Source organism: Ambystoma mexicanum, chromosome 3p (assembly GCF_040938575.1).
Source record: "Ambystoma mexicanum isolate Mex_15411 chromosome 3p, UKY_AmexF1_1, whole genome shotgun sequence".
In the NCBI taxonomy this organism is placed as follows: domain Eukaryota; kingdom Metazoa; phylum Chordata; class Amphibia; order Caudata; family Ambystomatidae; genus Ambystoma; species Ambystoma mexicanum.
Window position 1 is genome coordinate 737,902,642 of NC_090925.1, and position 26,455 is coordinate 737,929,096.

The 26,455-nt window shown below is 48.6% G+C and overlaps 1 protein-coding gene across 1 annotated transcript in view; it reads left to right on the plus strand.

Annotated features, from left to right (window-relative positions):
• SRCAP (Snf2 related CREBBP activator protein) overlaps positions 1-26,455 on the plus strand; it is a 2,075,623-nt gene that overhangs the window by 627,045 nt on the left and 1,422,123 nt on the right. The window contains exon 8 of the mRNA XM_069651627.1: positions 17,985-18,078. Within this exon, the coding sequence (XP_069507728.1) occupies positions 17,985-18,078 (94 nt within the window). The remainder of the gene's footprint in view (positions 1-17,984; positions 18,079-26,455) is intronic.

The following is a 26,455-nucleotide window of genomic DNA, read 5'->3' on the forward strand; positions in this document are numbered from 1 at the left end:
TTTTTTGGGTCAGCCTTATTGTGATGCTGTTAGTTTGGAAAACCGGTTGGTTTTAGGGGAAGAGGCAGGTTTTCAGTAGTTTGCGGAAGGGCGCTAAATCCTCGGTTAGGCGGATGTGGGGTGGGAGCGAGTTCCACAGGGTTGGGGCCAGGGCTGAGAATGATGATACGCCTAACCTGACTGAGTTTGTCTTAGGAATTACTAGGAGGCCGGCTGAGCTTGATCTTAGGGTGCGAGTGGGATGATAAGGTATTAGCTTGTCTTGAAGATATCTAGGTCCAGTTTTATGCAGTGCTTGATGGGAGAGGCATAAGGTTTTGAAAGCCACCCTACGGGCTACAAGAAGCCAGTGCCGTGTCTTAAGGGCTGGGGAGACGTGGTCTCTTGGACCGAGCGCAAGTAGCATTTTGGCCGCCGCGTTTTGTGCCTATTGGAGTTTATTCAGTTGGTAGGCATGGATCCCGAGGTATAGGGGGTTTGCGTAGTCCAGTCTTGATATAACGATTGATTGGACCGCGGAGAGTCTGTTGGGAAATGAGAGATATGGAAAGATGCGTCTAAGGGTTTTAAGGTGGAAGTGGCAGGACTTTGAGACATTGTTGACTTGGCGCGAGAGTGTTAGGTCAGAGTCCAGGGTGCATCCAAGATTTTTCACTGAGTTGGAGGGTGTCGGTGAGTTGCCCATGGCGGGTGGCCAGGGTAGTGGGTGCGGAAGAAGATCGGGGTTGCAGCAAACCATGATTTCTGTTTTGGAGGGGTTTAACAAGAGGTGGCTTTGGGTCATCCAGAGTTCTATGTTAAGGAGGCAGGATGCCAGGTCAGGTCGGGAGTTGGGTTTCGAGTTCAGGAGTTTTAGAATTAGTTGAGTGTCGTCGGCGTAGTTGTAACACAGGATGTTGTGTGAATGAATTATTGGTGGGAGGGTGATCAGGTAGAGATTGAACAGGAGGGTGGATAGACATGCTCCTTGTGGGACTCCCGTGTCGACTGGTCGGGCTTGGGAGGTAAAGCTGGAGAGTGTCGTTATTTGGTGCCTGTCTTTGAGGAATGAAGCTATCCATTTAAGAGCGGTTCCACGAATTCCTAGGGAGTGGAGGCGGTCTAGGAGGATTGAGTGATTGATCGTGTCAAAGGCGGCCGATAGGTCGAGGAGGATTAGTGCGGCGCATCCCGCGGAGTCTGCTGTCATTTTAAGGTCATCCCAGATTGAGGTTAGCGTGGTTTCAGTTCCGTGACGTGTTCTGAAACCTGATTGGGTGGGGTCTAGGAGATTGTTGGCTTCGACAAAGGCTTTTAGTTGAGAGTAGGCGGTTCGGTCAATGAGTTTGGCAAGGAACCTGGTGTTTGAGATGGGGTGGTAGTTTTTGGGCTCGAGAGGGTCGAGCAAAGGTTTTTTAATTAGAGATTTGACATGCACCATTTTGAATGCGTCAGGAAAGATACCGGAAGAAAGGGAGGCTTTTATGATAGACCTTTCATATTCTCCTGCGCAGGTTTGAGAAATTGATCTGGTGATATTGGACTAAAGGATTCGAACGTTGGTTACGTAGAGGTCGCAGCTGATGGGCTGGCCAGTATGGGCGCAGGATTGCCTGGTGGCTGTAAGAGAGCCAGTTTGGTGGTTAGAGTTTTTGTCCTTTCGATAGCCGTTGTGTAAAAGTGGAGGGAGAGTGAGTCGCACAGTGATTGTGACGGGGTCGGGACGGTTGTGTTACAAGCCGGCTTGGTGAATTCGGAGATGATTTTGTGGAGTTCTTTGCTTGGGTTTTTGCAGTTTAGGATTCGGGTGTTGTAGTGGGCTTTTTTTTGCTATCCGGATTTCGGCCTTGTACCGATACAGGTGTTGGGCCAAGGTGGTCCTGATCTCGTGGGTTTTCTCTTTCTGCCATTTGCGTTCTAGGTATTTGTATTGTCGTTTAGTAGTCTTCAACTCAGGAGTGAACCATTTGGGGAAAAGGCCACGGCGGGTTGATGGTTTGCACGGGGGGGTGAGCCGCATCAGAGATGCGTTGAGCCATGAATCAAAGGCCTCGGGGGTTCGTTCGTTGTTGAGACGGCAGGTAGGTGGTGGAGACTGGAGGAGTGCCTCGGCTAGGTCCGGGGTGATTATTAGTTTTTTCCAGCATTTGCGTAGAATCGGAGGTTCAGCTAAGAGTACGGGCAGCGGGTCGGGTGAGCGGATGGAAAACGAGAGAAAGAAATGAACGGACCAGATGATAGGGGTGGGGGGCTTTAAATGAATCAGGGTGTTGGAGCTAAATATGGCATCAAGTGTGTGTCCTTTATAGTGAGTCGGCCCGTTTATGTGGGGTTGGAGATTAATTGCATCTAGACCGTCAACCAGGGAGTGCGTCATAGGGTTGGTGGGGATGTCGAGCCATATGAAGTCTCCAAGAAGTGTGAGGTTGGGAAGGTTTAGTTGGAGGGTGGCGATAGAATCGCAGAGGTTGTTTGCGAATTGTCTATCGTAGCCAGGGGGCCTGTAGATTATTAGGAAGCTGTGTGAGAGCGACGGGGAGAGGGATAGTTTAACAAGGAGAGATTTGCAGGACGGAATGGAGGGTTGGTTGTCGATGATTGAGGCGCTGAAGAGAGATTTGAAGACGAATGCTACCCCCCCCCCCATCACCCCTCCCCTCATCTGGACGGACGGTTCAGTGGGATGAGGGAGTAGTCGGGGGCAAAGGCTTCATTAGCGATTGGGCCGAAGTCGTCAGAGAACCAGGTTTCAGTGATGAAAACTAGGTCTGGTTTGACAGAGGCGAGGAGGTCAAAGATGCAATGTCTGTTTTTTGCTACAGATCGGGCGTTAAATAGGATACAGTTCACATCGGCAGGCAAGGTTGGTCTTGGTGCTGGAGCGGGATGGGGCGGTGGCGGAGAGAGTGGATGGAGAGGGGTAGGGTGGATGATGCTGGATGGGAATAGTGGGCAAGCAGAAAATTTGGCAGGCTTCGGGCGGGGTTGGGTGGTTGCGTGTGATAGGATGGTCGGGTTTGGGTTGAGGGGTTTGACGGTGGGGTGTGGGCGGTTAGGAGTTTCAGTTGCAGTTGATGAGAAATCGAGGGAGAGGTGTTTCAGGAAGGGAGAACCCACGGGGAAGGAGAAGATTGCGGGAAAGAAGTGGTGGGTCGAGACAGGGGAGGCGAGGAGTGCTGAGAGATTGAGGGGGACCAGGAACGTTTCCTCTTTAGTTTCTTTGTTGTGATTGGTGTGTGAGAGAGGGTAGGGGTGTCGGAGGGGGAGAGGCAAGCCGTTTCGGTTCTTGCTAGGGCTAGGCGTGCAGTTTTTAGGGAGGGGAAAGGGTGCGGTTGGGGGGGAAGGTGGCAGGGGTATGAGGGCAAGGCGGGGGGTCGGTGATTGCAGGGTGGGGTGTGCCAGGTATGATGGTGAGGGGAGCGAGTATGGTTAACGCTGGCGGGTCGGAGGTGGGGTTCCGGGGATGAGTGGTCTTAGGGTGAATGGCTCGCCATCGTGCCCCCCATGCTTGGTGTTTGGAGAGGGGAATGGCAGGGAGTGCGAAGGAGGGTGGGGTGATTTGGGAGTGGGGGCCCGGAGGGAAGGCAGATCGGAGAGTGGGGGTGGTCCACGGGGTCGTTTCTGACAGACTCTGGTGGAGTGGGTGCACTCATGATTGGTGCAAGCTTTTAGGTTGATTTAGGAGGGCTTTCTGATTGTAGTTCTAAGATCGGGGGCATCACGCTTTTAGGCACACTTCCAAGTTCAACTGTTTGAAGACGATACTAGACTATTTGGTGCATTTCTAGATACAATTGTAGACGGATGATATTAGTTTACTAGGTACACTTCTAAGTTCACCTGTACACAGAGAAGATATTCGGTCTGCCTCTAGATTCAATTTGATTAGAGGGGGTATTAGATTATTAGTCACCGTTTTAGATTCTACATTACACAGCTATACTGTTAGTTATACTAATAGGATTGAATAGGGCACGCTAGTGGGTGGACTTTATTCACTTCACCTTTATACAGGGAGGGTATTAGGCATGAGTCTAAATCAACTTTGTATTAGATTAGTCACCGTATAGATTCTACAATACACAGCTATGCTGTTAGTTATACAGGGAGGGTATTAGGGACTTTGTACCGAGAGGTTATTAGGGAGATTGGTCGGTTCGGTCGGCATGGTATTACACTAGTTCACTATTGCAATTTCACAGAGAGCCTATTGTGGTCACTTCAAAATTTAACTTTCCACACAAAGGCTATTGGGAACACTTTCTAAGTTCACAGAGAGGCTAATGGGCACACTTTAATGCAATTTTCACAGACAGGCTGTTGGGCACATTTCTAAATTCAACTTTCCAGACAGGCTATTGGTAACATTTCTAAATTCACAGAGAGGCCATTGAGGACATTTCTAAATGCAACTTTCACAGAGAGGCTATTGGGCACACTTCTAAATGCAACTTTCTCAGCGAGGCTATTGGGCACAACTTCTAAATGCAACTTTCTCAGAGAGGCTATTGGGCACAACTTCTAAATGCAGCTTTTCTCAGAGAGGCTATTGGGCTCAACTTCTAATTGAAACTTTTCTCAGAGATGCTATTGGGCACACTTCTAAATGCAACTTTTCTCAGAGAGGCTATTGGTCACAACTTCTAAATGCAATTGGGTACACTACTAAATGCAATTGGGCTCACTTCTAAATGCAGCTTTTCTCAGAGAGGCTATTGGTCACAACTTCTAAATGCAATTGGGTATACGTCTAAATGCAATTGGACACACTTCTAAAATGCAGCGCTTCTCAGAGAGGCTATTGGTCACAACTTCTAAATGCAATTGGGTATACTTCTAAATGCAATTGGGTAAACTTCTAGATGCAACTTTCCTCAGAGATGCTATTGGGCACACTTCTAAATGCAACTTTTCTCAGAGAGCCTATTGGTCACAACTTCTAAATGCAATTGGGTACACTACTAAATGCAATTGGGCTCACTTCTAAATGCAGCTTTTCTCAGAGAGGCTATTGGTCACAACTTCTAAATGCAATTGGGTATACGTCTAAATGCAATTGGACACACTTCTAAATGCAGCTTTTCTCAGAGAGGCTATTGGTCACAACTTCTAAATGCAATTGGGTATACGTCTAAATGCAATTGGACACACTTCTAAAATGCAGCGCTTCTCAGAGAGGCTATTGGTCACAACTTCTAAATGCAATTGGGTATACTTCTAAATGCAATTGGGTACACTTCTAGATGCAACTTTTCTAAGAGATGCTATTGGGCACAACTTCTAATTGCAACTTTTCTAAGAGATGCTATTGGGCACAACTTCTAATTGCAACTTTTCTCAGAGATGCTATTGGGCACAACTTCTAATTGCAACTTTTCTCAGAGATGCTATTGGGCACAACTTCTAATTGCAACTTTTCTCAGAGATGCTATTGGGCACACTTCTAAATGCAACTTTTCTCAGAGAGGCTGTTGGGCGCATTTCTAAATTCAACTTTCCAGACAGGGTATTGGTAACATTTCTAAATTCACAGAGAGGCCATTGAGGACATTTCTAAATGTGACTTTCACAGAGAGGTTGTTGGGCACACTTCTAAATGCAACTTTCTCAGCGAGGCTATTGGGCACACTTCTAAATGCAATTTTCACGGAGAGGATATTGGCACACTTCTAAATGCAACTTTCTCAGCGAGGCTATTGGTCACAACTTCTAAATGCAATTGGGTACACTTCTAGATGCAATTTCTCTCAGAGAGGCTATTGGGCACAACTTCTAATTGCAACTTTTCTCAGATGCTATTGGGCACACTTCTAAATGCAGCTTTTCTCAGAGAGGCTATTGGTCACAACTTCTAAATGCAATTGGGTATACTTCTAAATGCAATTGGACACACTTCTAAAATGCAACTTTTCTCAGAGAGGCTATTGGTCACAACTTCTAAATGCAATTGGGTATACTTCTAAATGCAATTGGGTACACTTCTAGATGCAACTTTCCTCAGAGGCTATTGGGCACAACTTCTATTTGCAACTTTTCTAAGAGATGCTATTGGGCAAAACTTCTATTTGCAACTTTTCTAAGAGATGCTATTGGGCAAAACTTCTAATTGCAACTTTTCTAAGAGATGCTATTGGGCACACTTCTAAATGCAACTTTTCTGGGAGATGCTAGTGGGCACAACTTCTAATTGCAACTTTTCTCAGAGATGCTATTGGGCACATTTCTAAATGCAAATTTTCTCAGAGGGTATTGGGCACAACTTCTAATTGCAACCTTTCTCAGAGATGCTATTGGGCACACTTCTAAATGCAACTTTTCTCAGAGATGCTATTGGGCACACTTCTAAATGCAACTTTTCTCAGAGAGGCTATTGGGCACAACTTCTGATTGCAACTTATCTCAGAGATGCTATTGGGCACACTTCTAAATGCAGCTTTTCTCAGAGAGTCTATTGTTCACAACTTCTAAATGCAATTGGGTGTACTTCTAAATGCAATTGGGTACACTTCTAAATGCAGGTTTCCTCAGAGGGACTATTGGGCACAGCTTCTAAATGCGGCTTTTCTCAGGGAGGCTATTGGTCACAACTTCTAAATGCAATTGGGTATACTTCTAAATGCAATTGGGCACACTTCTGAAACACAGGCCTTTCTCATCAATAAACCAATTGAAGAAGCTAACCTCTTCGGAAAGGCGGTCGATGAGGCCCTACAGACAGCCAAAAAAAGAGCACGAGACTCTTAAGTCTCTGCAATAAATCACTCAAAGACACACCCCCGCCACTCCCCCACCGAGAGGAAGTAATTCTCGGCGGTCCTTTCGAGGGCAGTCTCGTGCAAGTCAGAACAACTATGGCATGGGACACTTTCATTCCGGACAAACATCAGGAAGCCCTGCATACTACTCTCCAAGGGGTCATTGACGTGGCAAAGCCAGAGGTAGAGGTCCCAATCCTATAGGAGCCGCAGCCTCTGGTCAGAAATGGCCCATCAGATCCAGGTCCCCTCCCATGTCACCCCGGTCGGGGGGGGGGGGGGGGCGCTTAACATCTTTCCTCACGGCATGGGAGGGGATAACTTCAGACCAGTGGGCCATAAAGACGGTTGCCAACGGGTAATGCGTGGAATTCGCCTGACCGCCACAATTCAGACCACCGTCCTCACGGCGCCTCTCACCGGACCATCTGAAGATCCTTAATCAAGAGGTGGAAGCGCTGCTGGGAAAGGACGCCATAGAAGCTGTCCCTATTCTTCAGGTAAACAAGGGTATTTATTAAGTGTACTTCCTTGTACCCCAAAAGGACCTCACCATGCACCCTGTTCTAGATCTGCGCCCAGCGAACAAATTCATAAAACCTCAAAAGTTTTGCATGGTAACACTACAGGAGGTGATCCCACTGTTGAAAGAGGGGGACTACATGGCAACATTGGACATGAAAGATGCATACTTTCATATTTCAATGTTGCCAGCGCACAGGAAATATCGAAGTTTTATGATAGAGGACAGGCATTACCAATTCAAAGTGCTCCCCTTCGGCATCGCCTCGGCGGCAAGGGTGTTTACCAAGGTACTGTCAGTAGTGGCAGCACACTGGCGCATACTATCCGTCCCGGTTTACCCTTACCTCGACGACTGGCTCATAACAGGGGACTCGTACGACTTATGTTTTTTGAACACCCAAAAGACTGTAGACCTTCTGTTCAGTCTGGGATTCTCCATAGAGGAAAAATCCAGTCTAGTCCCCAGTCAAGTAAAACAATTTCTGGGGGCTCTAATCCGAACGAAGGATGGCCTTGTCTTCCCTTCCAACGAGAGGGTTCAGAACATGCTTTTTCAGATTCCTCAATATGTAGCCAGTCGGGAGATGACAGTGCGCAAAGCTATGCATTTGCTAGGAATGATGGCATCATGCATATACTTGGTTCCCATGTGCGGCTGCGCATGCGTCTCATGCAAGAGTGGCTAAACAGCCAGTGATGTCATGCCAGCGGACAATGGGAAGATCTGGTAGTTGTCTCGCCAGCCCTTGTTCACTCTATGCAGTGGTGGTCAAGGGAAAACCTTTTGAAGGGGAAAACCTTCACCACCCCTGCAGTGGAAGCCACAATCACGACAGACTCATCTCTCACGGGGTGGGGGGGGGGGGCCCTCACCTGCTTCAGCAGGCAACGCATGGAGTGTGGTCCCCACAAGTAGCGTCCAACCGTATAAACTTACTGGAGCTATTAGCGGTGTTCAAGGCATTAAAGGCTTTTCAGGTGCACCTACAAGGGAAGACAGTGCTGATTCTAACAGACAGCATGACCGCACTACAGCCATGTATTACCTGAACAAACAGGAGGGCGCTCACTCTCCAGGGCTATCCAAGCTGTCCCAAAACATTTGGATGTTGGCTCTCAAACACAAGATGTTTCTGTAGTCCCAACGTGTTCTAGGGGAACTCAGTCTTCTGGCAGATGTGCTCAGCAGAGATTTCCTTCTGCCCAGAGAATACGAATGGCGTGTGCACGAAGATATTGTGTCCAACGTCTTCACTGAATGGGGCTTCCCAGAGATCGATCTTTTCGCGACTCAAGGAGGTCGCCCAATGCCAAGTCTACGCCTTCAGGTACCCCCAGAGCCGCCCCAAGGGGAACGGCCTCTGGATAACATGGTCAGGGAAATGTCTACGCCGACCCCCCAATCCCCCACCGACTCCCCTTCTCAACAAGATACCAAGGAAACAGTCACCATGATATTGGTGGCCCTCATGTGGGCCTGCCGACCCTGGTTCGCTCATCTGATGAAAATGGCCCTCTCCCCACCAGTAAAACTACCCTGCCCGTACATGTCTCAGGACAGGGGAGAGACCCTACACCCATTCCCACAAACTCTGAATTTAGCAGCTTGGCTCCTGAGGTCATAGAGTTTGGACACCTACAGCTCTGTTAGATGCATGAACATGCTCTGGGAAGCTACGAAACCTAACGCCCATTATTGCTTTGCCAGCAAATGGAAACGTTTTGTTATCTGGTGTAATACCAAGGGCGTCAGTCCCATCGATTGATCACCCACACACATTGTGCTATACCTAACCCATTTGTTGGACACAGGGCTGGTCTTCCATTCCCTGAAGGTTCATCTGGCTGCTCTTTCAGCCTACACCACGTCACTACAAAAGTGTCGTGGTGGAAGTTACCGGTGATTAAGGCCTTTATGGAAGGGGTTAAAAGAATTTACCCTCCCATTTCTCACCCAGCTCCTGGATGGGATCCAAATGTGGTTTTAACCAGGCTCATGGGATCTCCCTTTGAGCCAATTCATAAAGCAAGTCTAAAAGACCTTACTTATAAAACAGCCTTCCTAGTGGCTATCACTTCTATCAGAAGGGTTAGTGAACTACAGGCTCTTTCTGTTCTAGACCCCTTTGTTACAATCGATTGAACTACCTACCTTTTTCCAGAAACCCACGAGCATGGTCGAAAGAAGCCTACACACACTAGATGTGGGGAGGTGTAGTCATGTTTTACCCGGAAAGAACGAAACCACTGCGGAAAACAAACCAATTTTTCTTTTCGGTGGCAGCTGGTACAGAGTGGGGATCCTGTCTCTAAATCGGCTATCTCAAGGTGGATTGTCAAATGCATCACAAATGTTACACTCTTGCAAAGAGATAACCGCCCTTCAAGCCTAGAGCACATTCTACTCGGGGCACTGGGGCATCCATAGCATTCATTGCAAATGTTGCCTTAGAGGACATTTACAAAGCAGCAACCTGGAGTTCTGTACACAACTTTACAAAACACTATTGCCTAGACACGCATTCTAGGTTTGATTCTCAGGTGGGACAAGCAGTACTAAGGCATCTTTTCTCTACTGTTCCTTCTCACAACCAACCTCCAACTCTGGGTACTGCTTGCTGGACTATGCACAGCATGTGATTCTAAGCAGATTAACAAGCATCAGAAGCCATGCATTACTTACCGTAATAGCATTTTTGATGATTGGATCTGCTTAGATTCACATGCGCCCTCCCTACCTCCCCACTCTGGGTGGGAGGAACATAGGCGTCTTACTACTTTCTCTCTTTATGTACTCACTCACTATAGCCTTGGGCTCCCTCGTGGCAGATAAAATACAATCGGAGGGACCTCGGCGCATGAGGGATTTTGGGTACACTACACGTCACGATAGGGATATTGTTACAGACCCGCCTATGCAGACGTCCCCTTTCGGTCCCTGAAAGACAAGATGCAATACTCTGCGGTTACCACTGGATGTCGGACCATATGCCCAGCATATGATTCTAAGCAGATACGATCATCAGACATGCTATTACGGTAAGTAATGCATGTCATATGGTCTAGACTCAGTAATTGGGCCGACTCCATCGACAAACTCGGACGTGGGCCTCTTCTCTTCTAACCCAGTGGTCAAGCGACATCTGGCGGGCCTCCACAGGCTTTACCCACCTATATAGAAACCACATCCTGTGTGGAACCTTAATGTTGTGTTGGGCGCCTTGGCACACAAACCGTTTGAGCCAATGGCATCTGCGGACATTGGGCTGGTTACCATGAAGACAGCCCTTCTAGTATGCCTTACCACAGCTCGCAGAATCGGCGAGATCCAGGCTGTGGTCGCGTCAGAGCCATACACTACCTTTCACAAGGCCAAGGTTGTCCTGCGAATGCATCCTGCTTTCCTACCCAAGGTGACTTCCTCCTTCCATCTCAACGAGGAAATAGTCTTACCCACTTTCTTTGCCGACCCCAAGGACGAACCTCAGAGGGTCTTGCACCGTCTGGACTTCAGACGCGCGCTGAAGTACGGACAGGACCAAGGACTTCCGCTAGTGGAATGCCTTGTTTGTCATTTTCAGGGTAGGGAGGGGGTCAAGGCCAGGTTATCAGGCTTCCATAGGAAGGTGGATCGTCTCGACCATCTAAGAGGCCTATGACTGACAGCACAAACCAGTGCCAGCTAACTTGCATGCCCATGCGGTCATGGCCAAGGCCACCACGTTACAGAGACATGTGCTGTGGCAGGTCATCAGCAGGGTGGCTACCTGTGCCACCCCTTCGGCTTTTTGTAAGCACTACTGCCTGGACGCCGCCTCTAAGTCCGACGTGGCATTTGGACAGGAGGTTCTGAGAAACCTTTTTTCTTAAGGCGGGTCTCCTCTCCAGCCTGGGGCTACACTCAGTACTAATCGCCCATACAGTATGGAGGAAAGGGGACGTAATTAAGATTAATTAATAGTTACTCACTGTAGTGACTAGGGCATTCTTAGTTCATAGACCCCTTTCCTCCATACATCCCACCATCCTCCCCACAGATAATGGTGTCATCAGGCAATGCTGAAAATTGTCGATGCGTCAATGGGGACTGAGTGGTGGCGCCGGTGGGCGGAGTCAGGCCAGCGCATGCTCTCAGGGCTGCCCCCCAGCACGCTTCTAACTTTAAGGGGGAAGAAGATTTTTCTGGTGAAAAAAGTTTCTATCTCCCGTCCCTCGCGAGTGACGCCCATACAGTATGGACTAGCAGTATGTTAGTCACTGCAGTGAGTAACTATTAATTTCCTCCCCTTTTGGAATATGCTCAGCCGACATAGAAATGCAGTTCCATAGAGTCTATGAAAACTCTGCCAAGGCACATGTGGAGTTGGCCGATTTTAAGAGCCATGCTCCAAGCAGAAAATACCTTTCTGGACCAGGCATCTACCCTTTAACATCGCTATCCGGTGGAATGGTTGGATAGGCTGCCTGTTTTGAGGTAGCGGTTGCCGTCTGCACCACCAGACTTTCTGGGGTAGGGTGATTCGATAAGTAACTGGGGTTGCTACTTGATGGACGGTATTTTTATGTCAAGTTCTTAACGGCCGGACTTGACTCTGGTGCTTTCCAATTTGCATTTACTCTCTTCTGAAGTGCAATGTGGAATGGTAAATTGGAATCCTTTTGAGGACCTTTATCAAGGATATCTGCAAGGTCATCTTGTTAAAAAGGGAGGTCAGGTCTGCTCCATCCCAGGTAATCCACTATCCTGGTCATCAACTGCCTGTAAGGCATCTGCATGTTCATCTGACTCAGGCTTCCCAAATTCTATTTCTGGTGAAGTGTCCACTCCATTGGCGGTATGCAAATTTTCATAAAGCTCTTTCAGTCTGGCTTACTCTGAAATTAAGCTATCCGGGACATTTGGTGTGACATACTGCAAACCAAAGGGTGCATTATTATGAGATGGCTCATTGTCCTACATAGAGGTCAGAGATTTAAAGAAATCCTTTATTGGTAAAGGAGTGAACGTTTTTTTCAGGTAAAGGCTTCGGAAGTTTGGAACCCAATGCCCAAGGAGTCTGTCTTTGAGGAAGACCTTTTCGACTTTGATGGCACCGAAGGCTTCAATGGCCTTGATGGTGCAGCTGGCGTCAATGGCGTCTACTTGACTTTCGACTTATTGCTCGAAGGATGCCTCAATGATCTCTCCTTGTGTCGAGGCCTTGATGGCTCTCTGTGGATTTGTTGTTGTTCCCGTGCTCGAGGGTGAGCAGAATTTGTCTCAAATCCCTTTCCTTACCGGCTTTAGAAGGTGCAGTAGGAGCATGGCTTGTCGAGGATTCTTGGCTCTCGAATATTTTTTTTCATTTCTTGCCTGAATGCTTCCCATTTGGAAGGATTGGAGGCCTTTGTGGGACAGCATATAACTCTCTCAGGAGAGGAGTCGGATGAGGACGTCGAAGTAGGCTCATGGTGCCTCTTCGTTGTCTTCCTCCATGACGAGGAGTGGTCGGAGCCACTCCTTGACCTGGACCCTTTTTTCTTCAAGGGGAGTCACCTCGCGCATCGTCTGATGAAGGTTTCTTCGACGTAGTCGATGGCGGTTTTAGGGAATCTACCTACCACCAATTTGCCCTTTCCGCTCATTCAGAGCTTTTCCGGTCATAGATTGACATTTTGCACAGGCCTAGGTGTTGTCCTTAACACCGAGACCCCACAAGCATACTCTATGCGGATTGGTCAGCAACATTTTGGCATTGCAGTCTTGACACTTTTTAAACCCGGTCTTCGGGGTCGTCTGTCACAAAGACATTTTTGTATATTTTGCAAGGAAATTCTGAAGCGTGCCATAGTTCTCAAAGCGTAAGCCTGCTTGGAAAAACAAAGGAAGCCAGCGGGCGCTGTGCATGCGATTATGCCTTCGATTACATTGTATTTTATTTATAGTGCGCACCTAACCCAGGGGTAACAAGTCGCAGAGGCATCAAGAGGATTGCGAAGCTTGGTTACATACAGAGCCGATGAGGCAAAGGTTACAAAAAATATACAATATGAGCAATACTATATACAATGTGCAGGTAATATCATGAATTGTATCTGCGCAGATCAGTTGATAACCTGTGTGTACATATTTACAGTCATAGTAGAATGGCGCAGCTGGAGGGCGTTATGTATCGTGGTCCTTCAGGTACATCATCCTTGAGACGGAGGCCTCTAGGGACATGGAGTCGATTGCATCTATGCACAGTGCCATCTGCTGAATTATTATTTTTTTTCTCGAAGAAGCTGAAGCCGGTTATTGAATATCAAAGATGAGGAATACGTGGGAGGAACATCCAGTCAAACGAAAGTTACCAAGGGTAAGTAACTTGTTATATGTCAACGAACAGTGGGCTACTCCCCCCACACCCACCTCCCCCCAACCCCCTCCTCCCCTCCGCTGTCTCCGTGCAGAGAAGATTTGGTATTGGGCCATTCAGAATCACATTTTCTTGTTGGCGTCCCATCTGGAGGGAAAAAAGGAAAGAACTACCTAGCAGACAAACTATGCAGGTTACTCTTTGTTCCGCACAAGTGGGAACTGAAACCATCCGTAGCGAAGACGATATTTCAAACGTGGGGCCATCCAGCAGTAGACCTCTTTGCCAGTCAGCTCAACACTCTGTCCTCAGTTTGCATCAAAGCAGGTTCAGGGTCTTCAGTCCTTGGGAGATGCCCTACTTCTGGATTGTTCAAAACTATCACTTAATGCTTTTCCACCTCTCCAATTGATACACAAAATATTGTTCAAATTCAACATTACACAGAATCTAACAATGATTCTTATAGCTCTGTTCTGGCCTCGCCAGATTTGGTTTCCAGACCTGGAGTTAGCAGGGACTTCCAAATTAGATCTCCCATCATCGAGGGAACTATTGTCTCAACAGAAAAGGCAGGTTCTTCATCCCTCCCCTAAATTGCTCATCTTGAAGGCTTGGTTCCTGAAAAATTAGCTCTCACTTAAAACTGTCAGAAAAAAAATCGAACAATCTTCTCGGCTTCCAGAAATCTTCTACAAGGAAGCAATATTGTAGCAAATGGTTACGATTCTGTCACTGGGCTTTGGACTGCAACCGTAATCCTCTAGAGGTTTCCATTGATAACTTCATGTCTCATCTAGTTTCTACTGGTGTCAAAGTAAACACTTGCAAACATTACCTATCGGCTATTAAAGCATACCTTATCAGAGAGCATAAGTCCCTCTCTCTCTTGCAAACAAAGATATTTGTAGGCACTTTGAGGGCCTTCTATGTTAACACCCCCTGTTAGTGAACCTCCAACTCAGTGGGATCTTAAGATAGTTTTGTCCGCTCTAATGCAAAAACCATTCCAGACTATGGCATAATTTGAATTGGAATTCCTAACCTGGAAAACAGCCTTTATAGTAGCCTTTACCTGGGCTAGAAGGATTGCAGAATTCCAAGCTCTCTCCTCAAAGGAACCTTATATAATATTCCATAAGGATACAGTAGCCTTTTGTATGGTCCCCTCCTTTCTACCAAAGGTGGCTTCTGATTTTCATCTAAATCAAGAAATCAGTCTTCCTGTTTTTCTTCCTAGACTGCATGCTTCCGTGGCCGAGGGGACATGACATAATCTAGACGTTGTAAGAACTCTAAAATGCTATTTAGAGAGGACCAAACATTTCAGGAAAGCAGACCAGCTCTTCATTACTTACGGTGGTACCTCTCCTGGAAATAACACAGCTAAAGCTTCCATTGCCATAAGGTTTGTCTGCTGTTTCTCGAAGGCTTATGATATGAAAGGGCTTGTGACTCTGCAGAGACTTCGGTCTCTTTCCACAAGAGCCAAGGCAGCATCCTTAGCCTTTAATAGGAATGTTCCCATTCCAGAGATCTGTAGAGCTACTGCCTGGGATACCCAACTTGCCTTTTGCAAGCACTATGCTATGGATACATTCTCTAGAAATGCTACATTTGGCCAAGAGGTGCTCCACAACTTGTTTGCTTGCATTCGTAAATTCTGTCTCCTCCACCCTTACTTATTTTAAGGCTTTTTAGTTGTGTCCCAAACCAGTTGGTAAGGAGGAAGAGCCAGGACGAAAGAGAAATAAAATTACCTTCATGGTGATTCAGGTTCTCCCTCCTTCACAACACCCACGCAGCCATCCCCTGTAATAAGCATATACTTAAAATCTGCTGCCATCGGTGCAACCTAGGAACTGGGTGTGGAATGTTGGTGACGTAGGGGTAAGGTGTGGGCCCGGCGCACGGAGGGCCACACGCGTGACGTAGGCCCTACACCTTGAATTTTCTTAAGTGACAGCAGCTATCTTTTGCAGCCAGCTTTTTTTCGGCCACCTGCGGATGCAGGCATACTCAACCAGTTGTGACGTAGGGAGAGCCCATAATGGGAGAACCTGAATCACCATGAAGGTAATTCTTCATATATTAATGGGGTTCGTATTTGCAATATGCTGTCTTGGTTTTCAGTCACTCTTTACTTTCTTCTCTGGCTTTAATTATTATAACTCGTACTTGACGGGGTTGCCTAAACGCCCTTGGGTCCCCACTATACTTGGGTTGACTCACTGGCTCTGTTCAGTGTGCAGTCTCGTGTGCCGTTTGGTCGCAAAGTTGTACCGCCTGCTTTCCACACTCTACTGCTCTTGCGTCGTTATGGTGTCTCCAGAGGCTTCGCCTCAGCACGCCTGTCTCTACCCAAGTCCCGTTAGGTGAAACACTGCTTTCTTCGGTTGCCAAACGCCCAGAAGTCATCCACTAGCTCCCAGCATCTCTGAGGCAAGTCCGGTCCTCGAGTTTCTCTGCTCCCTCGCTGGTGAGCCGCTTGGCTCACCACACTAGTTCATGCTTGCCAGCTCCAAAAGCCTTGCAGAGAGGTGAGATGTCTTCTCCCAAACAGCAGCCCCTAAGACACTGCCTTCTGTCTTTAAATGTCCCATTCACAGGTGTATTTTGAAAACAACTAGAATGCTCATTGAGCTTGAGGCTCCTTCTGCTCTTTTGCTGTTGATTGATGCAGATTACTTAGAAAATAACTTTCAACAGTTCTGAATCAGTCTGTTCCATATGCTGAATAATTGGAACTAGAAAAGGTGTTCTTTGAGCTTCCACATTTTAATAGGGATGGAAGATTGGTCCATAGATTTTTGGGAAAGGGTTTCTCCATTTTCCATATAAGGGGGTGTAGATATATTGCAATAGTCCATGAGGGTATTGGGTATAAAGTGTTCATCTTCATGGGCAAATGGGGGATACCATGTCTCATCCAATGAAGCCATGGCATCTCCTTGGAGGCTGTCTCCTCCTATGTGATCCTCCCTCATATAGTCTCCCCCAGGGTCAGGATCAGGTAGCAGCTACTCTCCCCAGGCCAAATAGGAGGTTACCGTCGGGAGTTCAGTGATGACTCCATTGGATTCATCAGTTGGGAGAACACGATACTATGAAACCTAACAAGTATGCAAGTAACTTATTGGCCTGCACAACCAAGTGCAGTGCCCTAAACCAATCCCAACCATAGTATATTGAATTACCTAGACATGGTGGCCAGCAAATAACACATATGGCAGCGTGTAGGGATTAAGAAGGGAAACCCACCATATCTTTAATTTGGACCTCGTAGGGCCTTAATACTATATTCATGCCAAGTTGCCCAGAACAATACATTAAGGCCTCAGAGGATGGAGCCAGGGTGAACTTTAGCAACAGCTTCAGCTAACCAGTGAACATTGCAACAATAGTTACCCTCCTGCTGCATTTCCTGGAAAAAGTTAGTGTTTTGGGTACATTGCAGAAATGAAAGGAATGATTTTAAAAAGGAATCTAAAAATCACAGGTAATATTGAAATAGTGAATCTTAGTCCAGAGATAACTGAACCCATAGGGGAATCAAGTAAAAATGTCCAATGGCAGTGAATTTCCCAGAGTCACTTTAAGGAGAGTTCCACTGATAGTTCAAAGTTTATTGTATATCATGGTAAGTTATAGACCCACCCACACTGAAGGAGGGTAAGTACAGTTTTACTTCTTCACAGATTCTGATGCTGCAACAAATTACCTCAGGAAAGGCCACTGAAGACCCAACGGAAGTTGTCCAAAGGTTGAAATAGGGAACACAGATGAAGTTGCAGAACAGGAGGACTCTGCAGTGCATGTCTGTGGGGAACCATGGCTAGGACTCTCCTACCAGAAATCATTAACACGGGCCAGGGGCAACCAGGAATACATATTGTGAATCGTCCCTCCTAGGACTCCCCAAGGTAAGTACTCATGTCGGCAGTTTCCCGAAACATTCCAGGAAGTAGACTGCTCTTTTCCACAGAAGTGTTTTACAGACTTCATCTCCAGGAATTGAACCCTTGTTATTTTTGGGTGTGTACACAACCTCAGGAAATGCTGATATACCATGTCAGTCTATTTTTCAAACCAGAGAAAATCAGTGTCATAATAAGAACTGGCTGTATATGCACAGTATGTGAATCTAAAACAGATGGGAGCTGGAAAAAATGTTAGAAGGAAACACCTTTTTTTGGGTCTGATCGAAAAGAACTGAGATAAAAGGATTGATTTGTGAGGGAGCACACATAGATGTCCCATTAGTATGGAGGAAAAGGGACATTACACTAAAGCACTGTGGTGAGTAGCTTACACTCTTATTTTTATACCCATATGATGTGTTTCCATATTTACTGAGACTTGTTCCATTTATACATGTCTTTTACAGCCACACCAGAAGACCGCCATGGACATTCCTGGAAAGGGCATTTTTTCCCATCAGGAGGAGGAAGACCAAGAGTTCACAGCTAATGAAGAGGACGGTGAGTTTGAACATATGCTTTTGTCCGAACTTGCAGGATCATGCCTATTGACCTTTTCCTATGTTAGGCTATTGTAGGACTTATTTGTACTAAATGGAATATCCTAAATACATAAGTGCTTACATATCTGACTGCCTGAACATTTTCTCAAGGGCTAGTGCCGGACTTGCCAAGTCCGTTTTGGTCATTTCATTGGTTTGTTGCATACCTTTTTTGAAGCCTGTATTTCATTCAAGGATTATCTTAAAAACAATGGGATAATATGTGGAATATTTTAAAGCATAAAGACTCTAGAGGATTTCAGAGGGGGGGGACATACAAATGATGCCTATCCCCGAGGAAATCTTGTCCAAATACATCGTCAAAGTTTGCTAAATCACACTGTTAAGAGCTGTGGGATAAGAACTAATATTGTTTATATCACTGAGGATGTAGGGGGTCTATTTTGATGAAATTTAATTTTGAAAATGTTAAGATCAAGAGCCGCTGGGTCCGGCGGCCTGCCTAACATCACAATCATTCAGCAACCCGCAAAATCGGCGTCTTGCGCCAATGCTCCGTTTAATGAATTTTTGAAAACTGGGTTTATTCCAGCCTCCTGGAAAGAATCAATACTGATTCCCATATTCAAAAAGGGTACTAGAGCTGACTGTGTATACCACTTGACATCATTACTGGACATTCTGGGGAAGGTCTTTTGTAAAATGTTGCCAAAAAGGATCAACGTATAGGTCAAAGCTGATCAGATTCTCTTGTCTGAGAGCATGCTCAATGATACATAACTTACTGGTACTAAACACACTAACAAAAGACTAATTCGAGGGGATTGGGTCCTCCGACATATTCCATATCTATGACAGGTAATGTCCACAGCTGTGCTGCTTCGGAAAATCTTTGGCGTCTGCGTCGATGACGTCGATGCGCCGTCCCCGAGGACCTGCTCCGGTGGCCGACGTCACCCGATGTGATAAGTAGGACGTACGACGCCCATAGCCTCAGTTCCGTTTTTTCCGCGAACGTGTTCGCTTCGTGAATCTCGGTACGCCTCGACTCGTTGGAGTTGCTGTTTTCTATTCTCGGTTCGTTGAACCTGTTCGGTTGGTTGTGAAGACCTGTTCGTGGCAATGTCTTTCATCTTCGACCCCGCGTTCGGGCTTCAAGAACTGCGGGGACTGTGGGTCCAAGATGTCGGTCACGGACTCGCACGACGCCTGCCTCTGGTGCCTCGGGGAGGCCCACGATACGGACGACTGTGTCGACTGCCAGTCGCTCATTGCAAAGGCCTTGCGGGAACGCAAGAAGAAGCTGTCGGTAGGCCGGGTGTCTAAGCCCAGGAAGTCGAGGTCTGCGGGGCTTTCGACCGATGACTCGAGGGGTGACTCTCCTCGTCGTCGGAAGTCCGGTGGGTCTCCTTCCAGGAGTCGGTCGCGCCACTCCTCTGCCTCTTCTAGGCATTCCAGGAAGCGCCGGCATAGGTCACCTTCCCCGTCCTCTTCCGAGGACTCCGCCCGTCGGCGGGTCGCTTATCCCTCCGTGCAAGCGACACCGGAGGAATGGGCTTTCTTCGGGAAGCAGATGCTAGTGATTCTAGAATCGCAGGGCACCGGTCTGTCCGCGCCTCCGAGTGGGGTCGGTCGGCACTGCTCGAGAGACACCATCTGTACGCCTTTGGGCTCGGGTGGTCGGCACGGCTCACAGGAGAGGTCCCACTCGGACAAGGGTAGCCGTTCTCGCCATGGCCGTTCCAGGTCCCGGTCCTCGACGCGCTCGAGACCGCGTGATCCTGTGCCGTCTTCGAAGAAGACGTCGACGCCTGTGGCACCGAGGTCGTCGACGATTTCTCTCGAGGTTCCGTCTTCGAGGGGGTCGTCGTCGGCGCCCAGGTTGTGGAGAGACATGCTCGGAGCTCCGGCTTCGAGAACTGTGTCGACGCTGCAGCTGCTGGAGGCGTTGCAGCTGACGTCGACGCCGATTCGCTCGACGCCTTTTCTGTCGACGCTGACTCGTTCGGTGCCCTCGACGCCTTTTCTGTTGACGCCGACTCGTTCGCCCCTAAAAATGGCTGTGGCTAAGGTCCGGCACTGCTTTGGTCCGCAGAGGTCTTACTCTCCCCGCCTGGAGTACATTTCAGAGGGTGATGAAGGCTCTGATTGCGGCCTGGTTCCGGTTGCGGTTCTAGATGACCTTATCTCGGCCCATAGCCAGTTTGAGGACCTGAGGCAGTCACTGCATGATGCCAGTGGACTGGACACCTCTCCGGAGGTGGAGTTTTGTCGGCCGGAGCCTGGCACTCATGCCGATTCGTCATATCGGCGCCTTATGTCTCGGGTTACCGAGTACTTGGGTTGGTCAGCTCCCCCAGGGGAGTTCGTTCAGGATGATCTCATGGACATCCTTGATCTCGTCCACCCTCTGACCCGGTTTTGCCTTTTCATATGGCTCTGCAGAGAAGGGTGGCAGCGGCTTGGACTGCTCCGTAGAGTCTCCCGGCAGTGGGCAAGTCTTTGTCGCGAAAATACCGTCCAGCCAGTAGCGACCCCTGCTACTTGTCTAGGCACCCCATCCCAGAGAGTTTGGTGGTGCAGGCGGCTACGGCCCCGGCAAAGCAGGTGTCGTATCCTACCATCCCTCCGGATAGGGACGACAAACGTTTTGACGGCTGGGCGAAGAAAGTGTTTTCTTCTGGGGGGTATGGCGCTTCAGGCGGCCAACTCCATATGTGCCTTGTCTCGTTTCACACACACTCTGTGGAACTGTGTTGCATTAGCGGCTGATCACATTCCCGAAGGGGACGAACGGGATGGTTTCCTTGCTATGGTTAAGGATGGCAAGGATGCCATGTGTGAGGCCGTTCAGTCGGGTTTGGACTTGGCGGATTGTGTCAGCCGGTCCATGGCGGCGAGCACCGTAATGCGCAGGTTTGCGTGGTTGCGGAAGTCTGGGTTCGCTCCTGATGTGCAGTCCCGGCTCCTCAACATGCCCTTTGACGGTGAACACCTTTTTGGCAGCAAGGCTGACGAGAGCCTTGAGAGGTTGCAGACCTCCAAAGCTGCAGCAAAGTCGTTGGGCGCTGCAGTTTGCCAACCTCCACCTTTTCGTCCTAGGGGACAGCAATGGAGGGGAGGTTCCTTTCGCTATTACTCGTTCTTCAGTAAAGCGAGAGGAACTAGCAGTCAAAGAGGCCATCGTAAGGGTGCCAGAGGTGGAAACAAAGGTACTTGAGGTGCCAAGGCCGCTCGGGCAGTTGCCTCTTTGCCCTCAGGCAATGCCGCAGCCACTACCACTCAGTCATGAGGCCAGGTCCCATGGTTCGCCGGTTGGGGGAAGGCTGGCGCAGCATCTTGTAGAGTGGCACGCCATTACTTCAGATGTGTGGGTTCTGGAGATCATAACCCACGGCTACTGTCTTCCTTTTCGGCAGAGGCCTCGCGACAATCCACCAGGGAACCTCTTTGAAGAGTCCGGATCCGCTCCTTGCACAGGAAGTTCAAGCCCTGCTGGAGAAAGGCGCCATAGAACTGGTGCCTGTAGCGGAGAGGAACAAGGGATGGTATTCCCCTTATTTTTGGATTTCAAAGAAAGACGGGGGTTTGAGACCCATCATGGACTTGCGCGGTTTGAACAAACTCCTCAGGAAGGACATGTTCTAGATGGTGACTCTTTCTCAAGTCCTCCAGGCCCTTCAACTTTAGGACTGGTTGGTGTCTCTCGACATCAAGGATGCTTACTTCCATGTGCCGATCCATTCCAAGCACAAGAAGTACCTGAGGTTCGCGGTTGGCGACTCGCACTTTCAGTTTCGGGTCCTGCCGTTCGGATTGACCTCCGCCCCGAGGGCTTTCACCAAGCTCTTGGTGGTGGTGGTGGCAGTGCATCTCGGGAAAGGGGGATTCACGTCTACCCCTACCTGGACGATTGGTTGATCAGGGGGCGCTCTCCCGAGCAAGTCCTGGATCATCTGTCCGTCACCTGCCACTCCCTTCACAGGCTGGGCTTCTCCCTCAATTTAAAGAAGTCCCATTTGACACCAACGCAGCGGCTCCAGTTAATCGGAGCAGTGCTCGACACGTCCCTGGGGCAGTGTTTTCCTCCTCAGGTGAGGGCTCTTCACATTCAGCAGATGGTGCACAAGTTTCAGTTTGCCCAGAATCTCCCAGCGTCCGAATTCTTGAGACTGCTCGGCCTCATGGCACCCTGCGTTCTTCTGGTGCCAGAGGCTCGTCTGCGGATGAGATCTTTGCAGTGGGCACTCAAGCTCCAGTGGTCGCAGTCCTCCGGCAGGCTGTCGGACCCTGTTCAGGTGCCGCCCTCGGTTGCCCGGGACCTTCTGTGGTGGGCCGTCGAGGGCAATCTGATGAAAGGGGCCCCATTTTGGCTGCCCTGGCCGAAGGTGACGATCGTGGCGGACGCATCCCTCACGGGATGGGGAGCTCATGCCAACGAGTTGACAGTCAGCGGTCGTTGGTCTCCGTCGGAGTCCAGACTCCATATCAATCTGTTGGAGCTGAGGGCAGTCAGGCTAGCCCTGAAGGCTTTTCTGCCGACTGCGCGGAAAGAGTGTCCTGATTCTAACGGACAACATGGTGGCCATGCACTACCTCAACAAAAAGGGGGGGCAGGGTCGCTTCCGCTGTGCAGGGAGGCGATGCAGCTCGAATTCTGGGCGATCCAGCAGGAGGTTTCGATCTCGGCTGTTCATTTGGCCGGAGACGACAACGAGACGGACGCTCTGAGCAGGCAGAGCTCGATCTCTCACGAGTGGGAGCTGGCTCAGGAGATTCTCCTGGAGATCTTCGCCCTTTGGGGGACCCCTCAAATGGATCTCTTCGCCTCCAGTGTAAACCGGAAGTGCGAAAGGTTTTGCTCGTGGGAATTTCCTCCAAAAGGAGCCTTAGGAGACACGTTCGTGGTGGAGTGGTCATTCCAACTGCTGTACGCGTTTCCTCCAGTCCCCGTCATCCCGCAAGTGCTGCGGAGGTTACGGAGGTTCTGTTCCCGGATGATCCTCATTGCTCCGGCGTGGGCCCGCAGGATGTGGTAACCGGACCTTCTTGACTTGTCCATCTGCCCTCCACGTCGTCTTCCCTACCGAGACGATCTGCTCTCACGGGAGGGGGGGGTCAGGTTCTCCATCCAGAGGTCAGATCCCTCAATCTTCACGCTTGGCTTCTGAAAGGTTGAGGTATAAGGATTGGGACCTCCCTGAAGACGTGATGGAGGTGTTGCTCTCGGCCAGGCGGCCGGCAACTAAGTCTCTGTACCGTTGCCGTTGGAGAATGTTCTGCATGTGGATCCTTTTGAATGTGACATTCCCATGGTTCTGTCTTTTTTGCTTTCTTTGGCCCACAGGGGCTTGCAAGTGGGGACCATTAAAGGTTACCTGGCGGTGCTGTCCATATTTAAGCGCTCGTCTGAAGAGTGTTCCTATTTTAAAATTCCTTTAATTTCGCAGTTTTTGAAAGGGCTCACTAATGTGTTCCCTCCGTCACCTTTACTGGTGCCAGGTTGGGATTTGAACCTTGTTAAGTTTCTTATGGGTGCTCCGTTTGAGCCTTTGCATTCTTGCCCTTTGAGGCTGTTAACTCTGAAAACTGTTTTTAGTTGCGGTTACTTCCGCTCGCAGAGTGAGTGAGTTACAGGCACTTTCAGTTAAGCCACCCTTTACTGTGTTTCACAAGGACAGGGTTGTCCTTAGAGTTCGTCGTTCTTTTCTTCCGAAGGTGGTTTCGGAATTTCATTTGAGCCAGAAGGTTGTTCTTCCGGCGTTCTATCCTCCTCCACATCCTGGTAAGGAAGAGGAGAGGCTCCATAGGCTTGATCCTAGGAGAGCGTTGAGCTTTTATATCTCGCGCATGTCCCTGGTCAGAGTGGACGATCAACTTTTCATTGGTTACGCTGGAAAGTGTTTGGGACAAGCTGTGACGAAACAGACTTTGTCTCGTTGGATTATTTTAGCTTTCTCCGAGTGTTACCGCTTGGCGGGTAAGGATCCTCCGGCTGGCTTGCGGGCCCATTCTACCAGAGGAGTGGCTGCGTCTACTGCCCTGCAGAGGGGAGATCCTATTCTTCACATCTGTGATGCGCCCGCCTGGGCTTCAGTACATACTTTTGTACATCACTATTCCCTTGATTCCATCAGAGGGCAAGATCTGGCCTTTGGCAAGGCAGTTCTCTATTCCGCAATTTGATTGGGCATGCTAAATTTGTATTCTAAATTCTTTCCCACCTCCTTGCTTGGTACTGCTTTGGGAGTCTGTCATAGATATGAAATACGTCGGAGGACCCAATCCCCTCGAAGAACAAGTTACTTTCTTACCTGGTAACGTTCTTTCGATGGGATGGTCCGATGACGTATTCCATATCGCTCCCTCCCTGCCTTCCCCGCTGCAGAATTTCTTTTGCGATTGCAGCTTGCGTTCCGCAAGGCCCTGTGTCTCTGACTGGCAGAAAACTGGTGGCACACGTTCTGGGAAAAAACTATAACTGAGGCTATGGGCGTCGTGCGTCCTACTTATCACATCGGGTGACGTCGGCCGTCGGAGGAGGTCCTCGGGGACGGCGCATCGACGCAGGACGCAGACGCCAAAGATTTTCCGAAGCAGCACAGCTGTGGACATTACCTGTCATAGATATGGAATACGTCGTCGGACCATCCCATCGAAAGAACGTTACCAGGTAAGAAAGTAACTTGTTCTACTGAAAAGTCGAGCTTCTGCTTTATGTAGCCTTCATTGACTTCTTGCAGGCTTTCAGCACTGTATACTGAGATTGCTGGTTAATAAAACTCTAGAAATTGGGCCTATGCTCGAAGTGGCTGATTTTATGGGTTACACATTAACACAACAGGCAGGATTAGGCTAAATTGTAAGGGCGTATTGTCTTCTTCATACATCATTTACCGGTTTGAAGCAGGGCAGCATAATGGCCCCTGTTTAGTAGCTATATGTTATATCTAGAGTAAGTCCTCAAAAAGCCAGATCCATTTCCACCTAAATTCTGTAAGACCCTTCTGCCGCTTCTGTTAGGCAGAAACCTGTGCAGTTCCCTTAGGGACCAGTGCAAAAGGCTTAAGACTACAGGTGTTGGCTGTAAACCCCATTGGTAGCAGTCTGTACCACCCAGATGTACCTGGTAGATGTGGCTGAGCAGCCAGATTTCTCTCAAGAAGAGTTAGACAGTATATAGAGTATACAAGAAAGGTACCAAAATACAGTAGCACAAGCAAACACTGACCAGAGCTTTGGTATCAAGTATATAATGATGTATTTAAAGACACACTTAGAAACACTCTAGCACTATTATTGTAAGCAAGTTCAAAAACACAGTCACTATTAATATATATACACCCCTTATTAGACAAGTCTTACTTAACACTACTTATTTCCAGACAGAGGTGAGCGCTTAACTAAAGATGGCACTCCAATAAGTTAAGAAAAAGGGAGGGAAAAAGCAAAAATTAGGAACAGCAAACTACACAACACTTTAGAAGCACTCAGCAAGGCAGGAAAATCAGTCTACTTGTGAGATAAAAGTTCAGAGGCCAGGCTCCCTCTTGGAGAGAGTAGAACACCAATGCACTCAAGATCACACAGTTTAAAAGGCTTGGAAAGTCTTGCAGAGAGTTTAAAAAGGAATCGGTTCAGCTCAGAAAAGTTCAGTTAGCGAGCCTAGGGCTAACCCAAGTGGTAAATTGAGGATTTAAGAGACACCCCACACAGACCGTTGTGAGGGAGGCCAGGCGGACACAGTACCTTGAAAGTGGAGAGGATCCTCCAGCGGGGGCAGTTGTTCCTGGCAGTGGATGCAAGTCGCGTCGTCGTCCAGAGGAAGAGAAGATATCGACGTGGAGGAAAGCTGAAGGTCGTTGCACTGCCAGGGAAGAAACGTCTCCGGTTAAAAGGTACTACCCTTATATTCGCAATAGTGGTAAAACGTGGTATCCCGTTTGCCGGGGTGCTTGGCACAGGCAAGGCGGCCACGAGATGATCCGGGGAGGCGAAAAGGCAGGCAAACTGGTTATCCCCACCAGTCAAAGGAAGAAGACTCTTCGGGATGAAGATCTCCTCTGTCGTTGGAAGAAGTGGTGAGTCGGTTCAGCAGAGCTCCACCGGTGGTGTCGTTGCAGGTCGGCTCAGCTGCTCCCTCTTCGGATTCTTTGGTCCTGTGGCGACGTCTCAAGTCCCAGTCCCCAAAGCCCTGCTTTTATGCAGAAAACCCCCATTCATCAGTCCTAGCTGTCACTCATACATGCTAAGTGGTGAGCCGGGCGGCTCACCACTGGGCCAATCACACAAGAGTGCGACTTGAGATGCCGAGGAAACTCAGTCCAGGGTGCCTAAACCCACCCTCCCACACATCCTGTAGACCCAGACAGAGT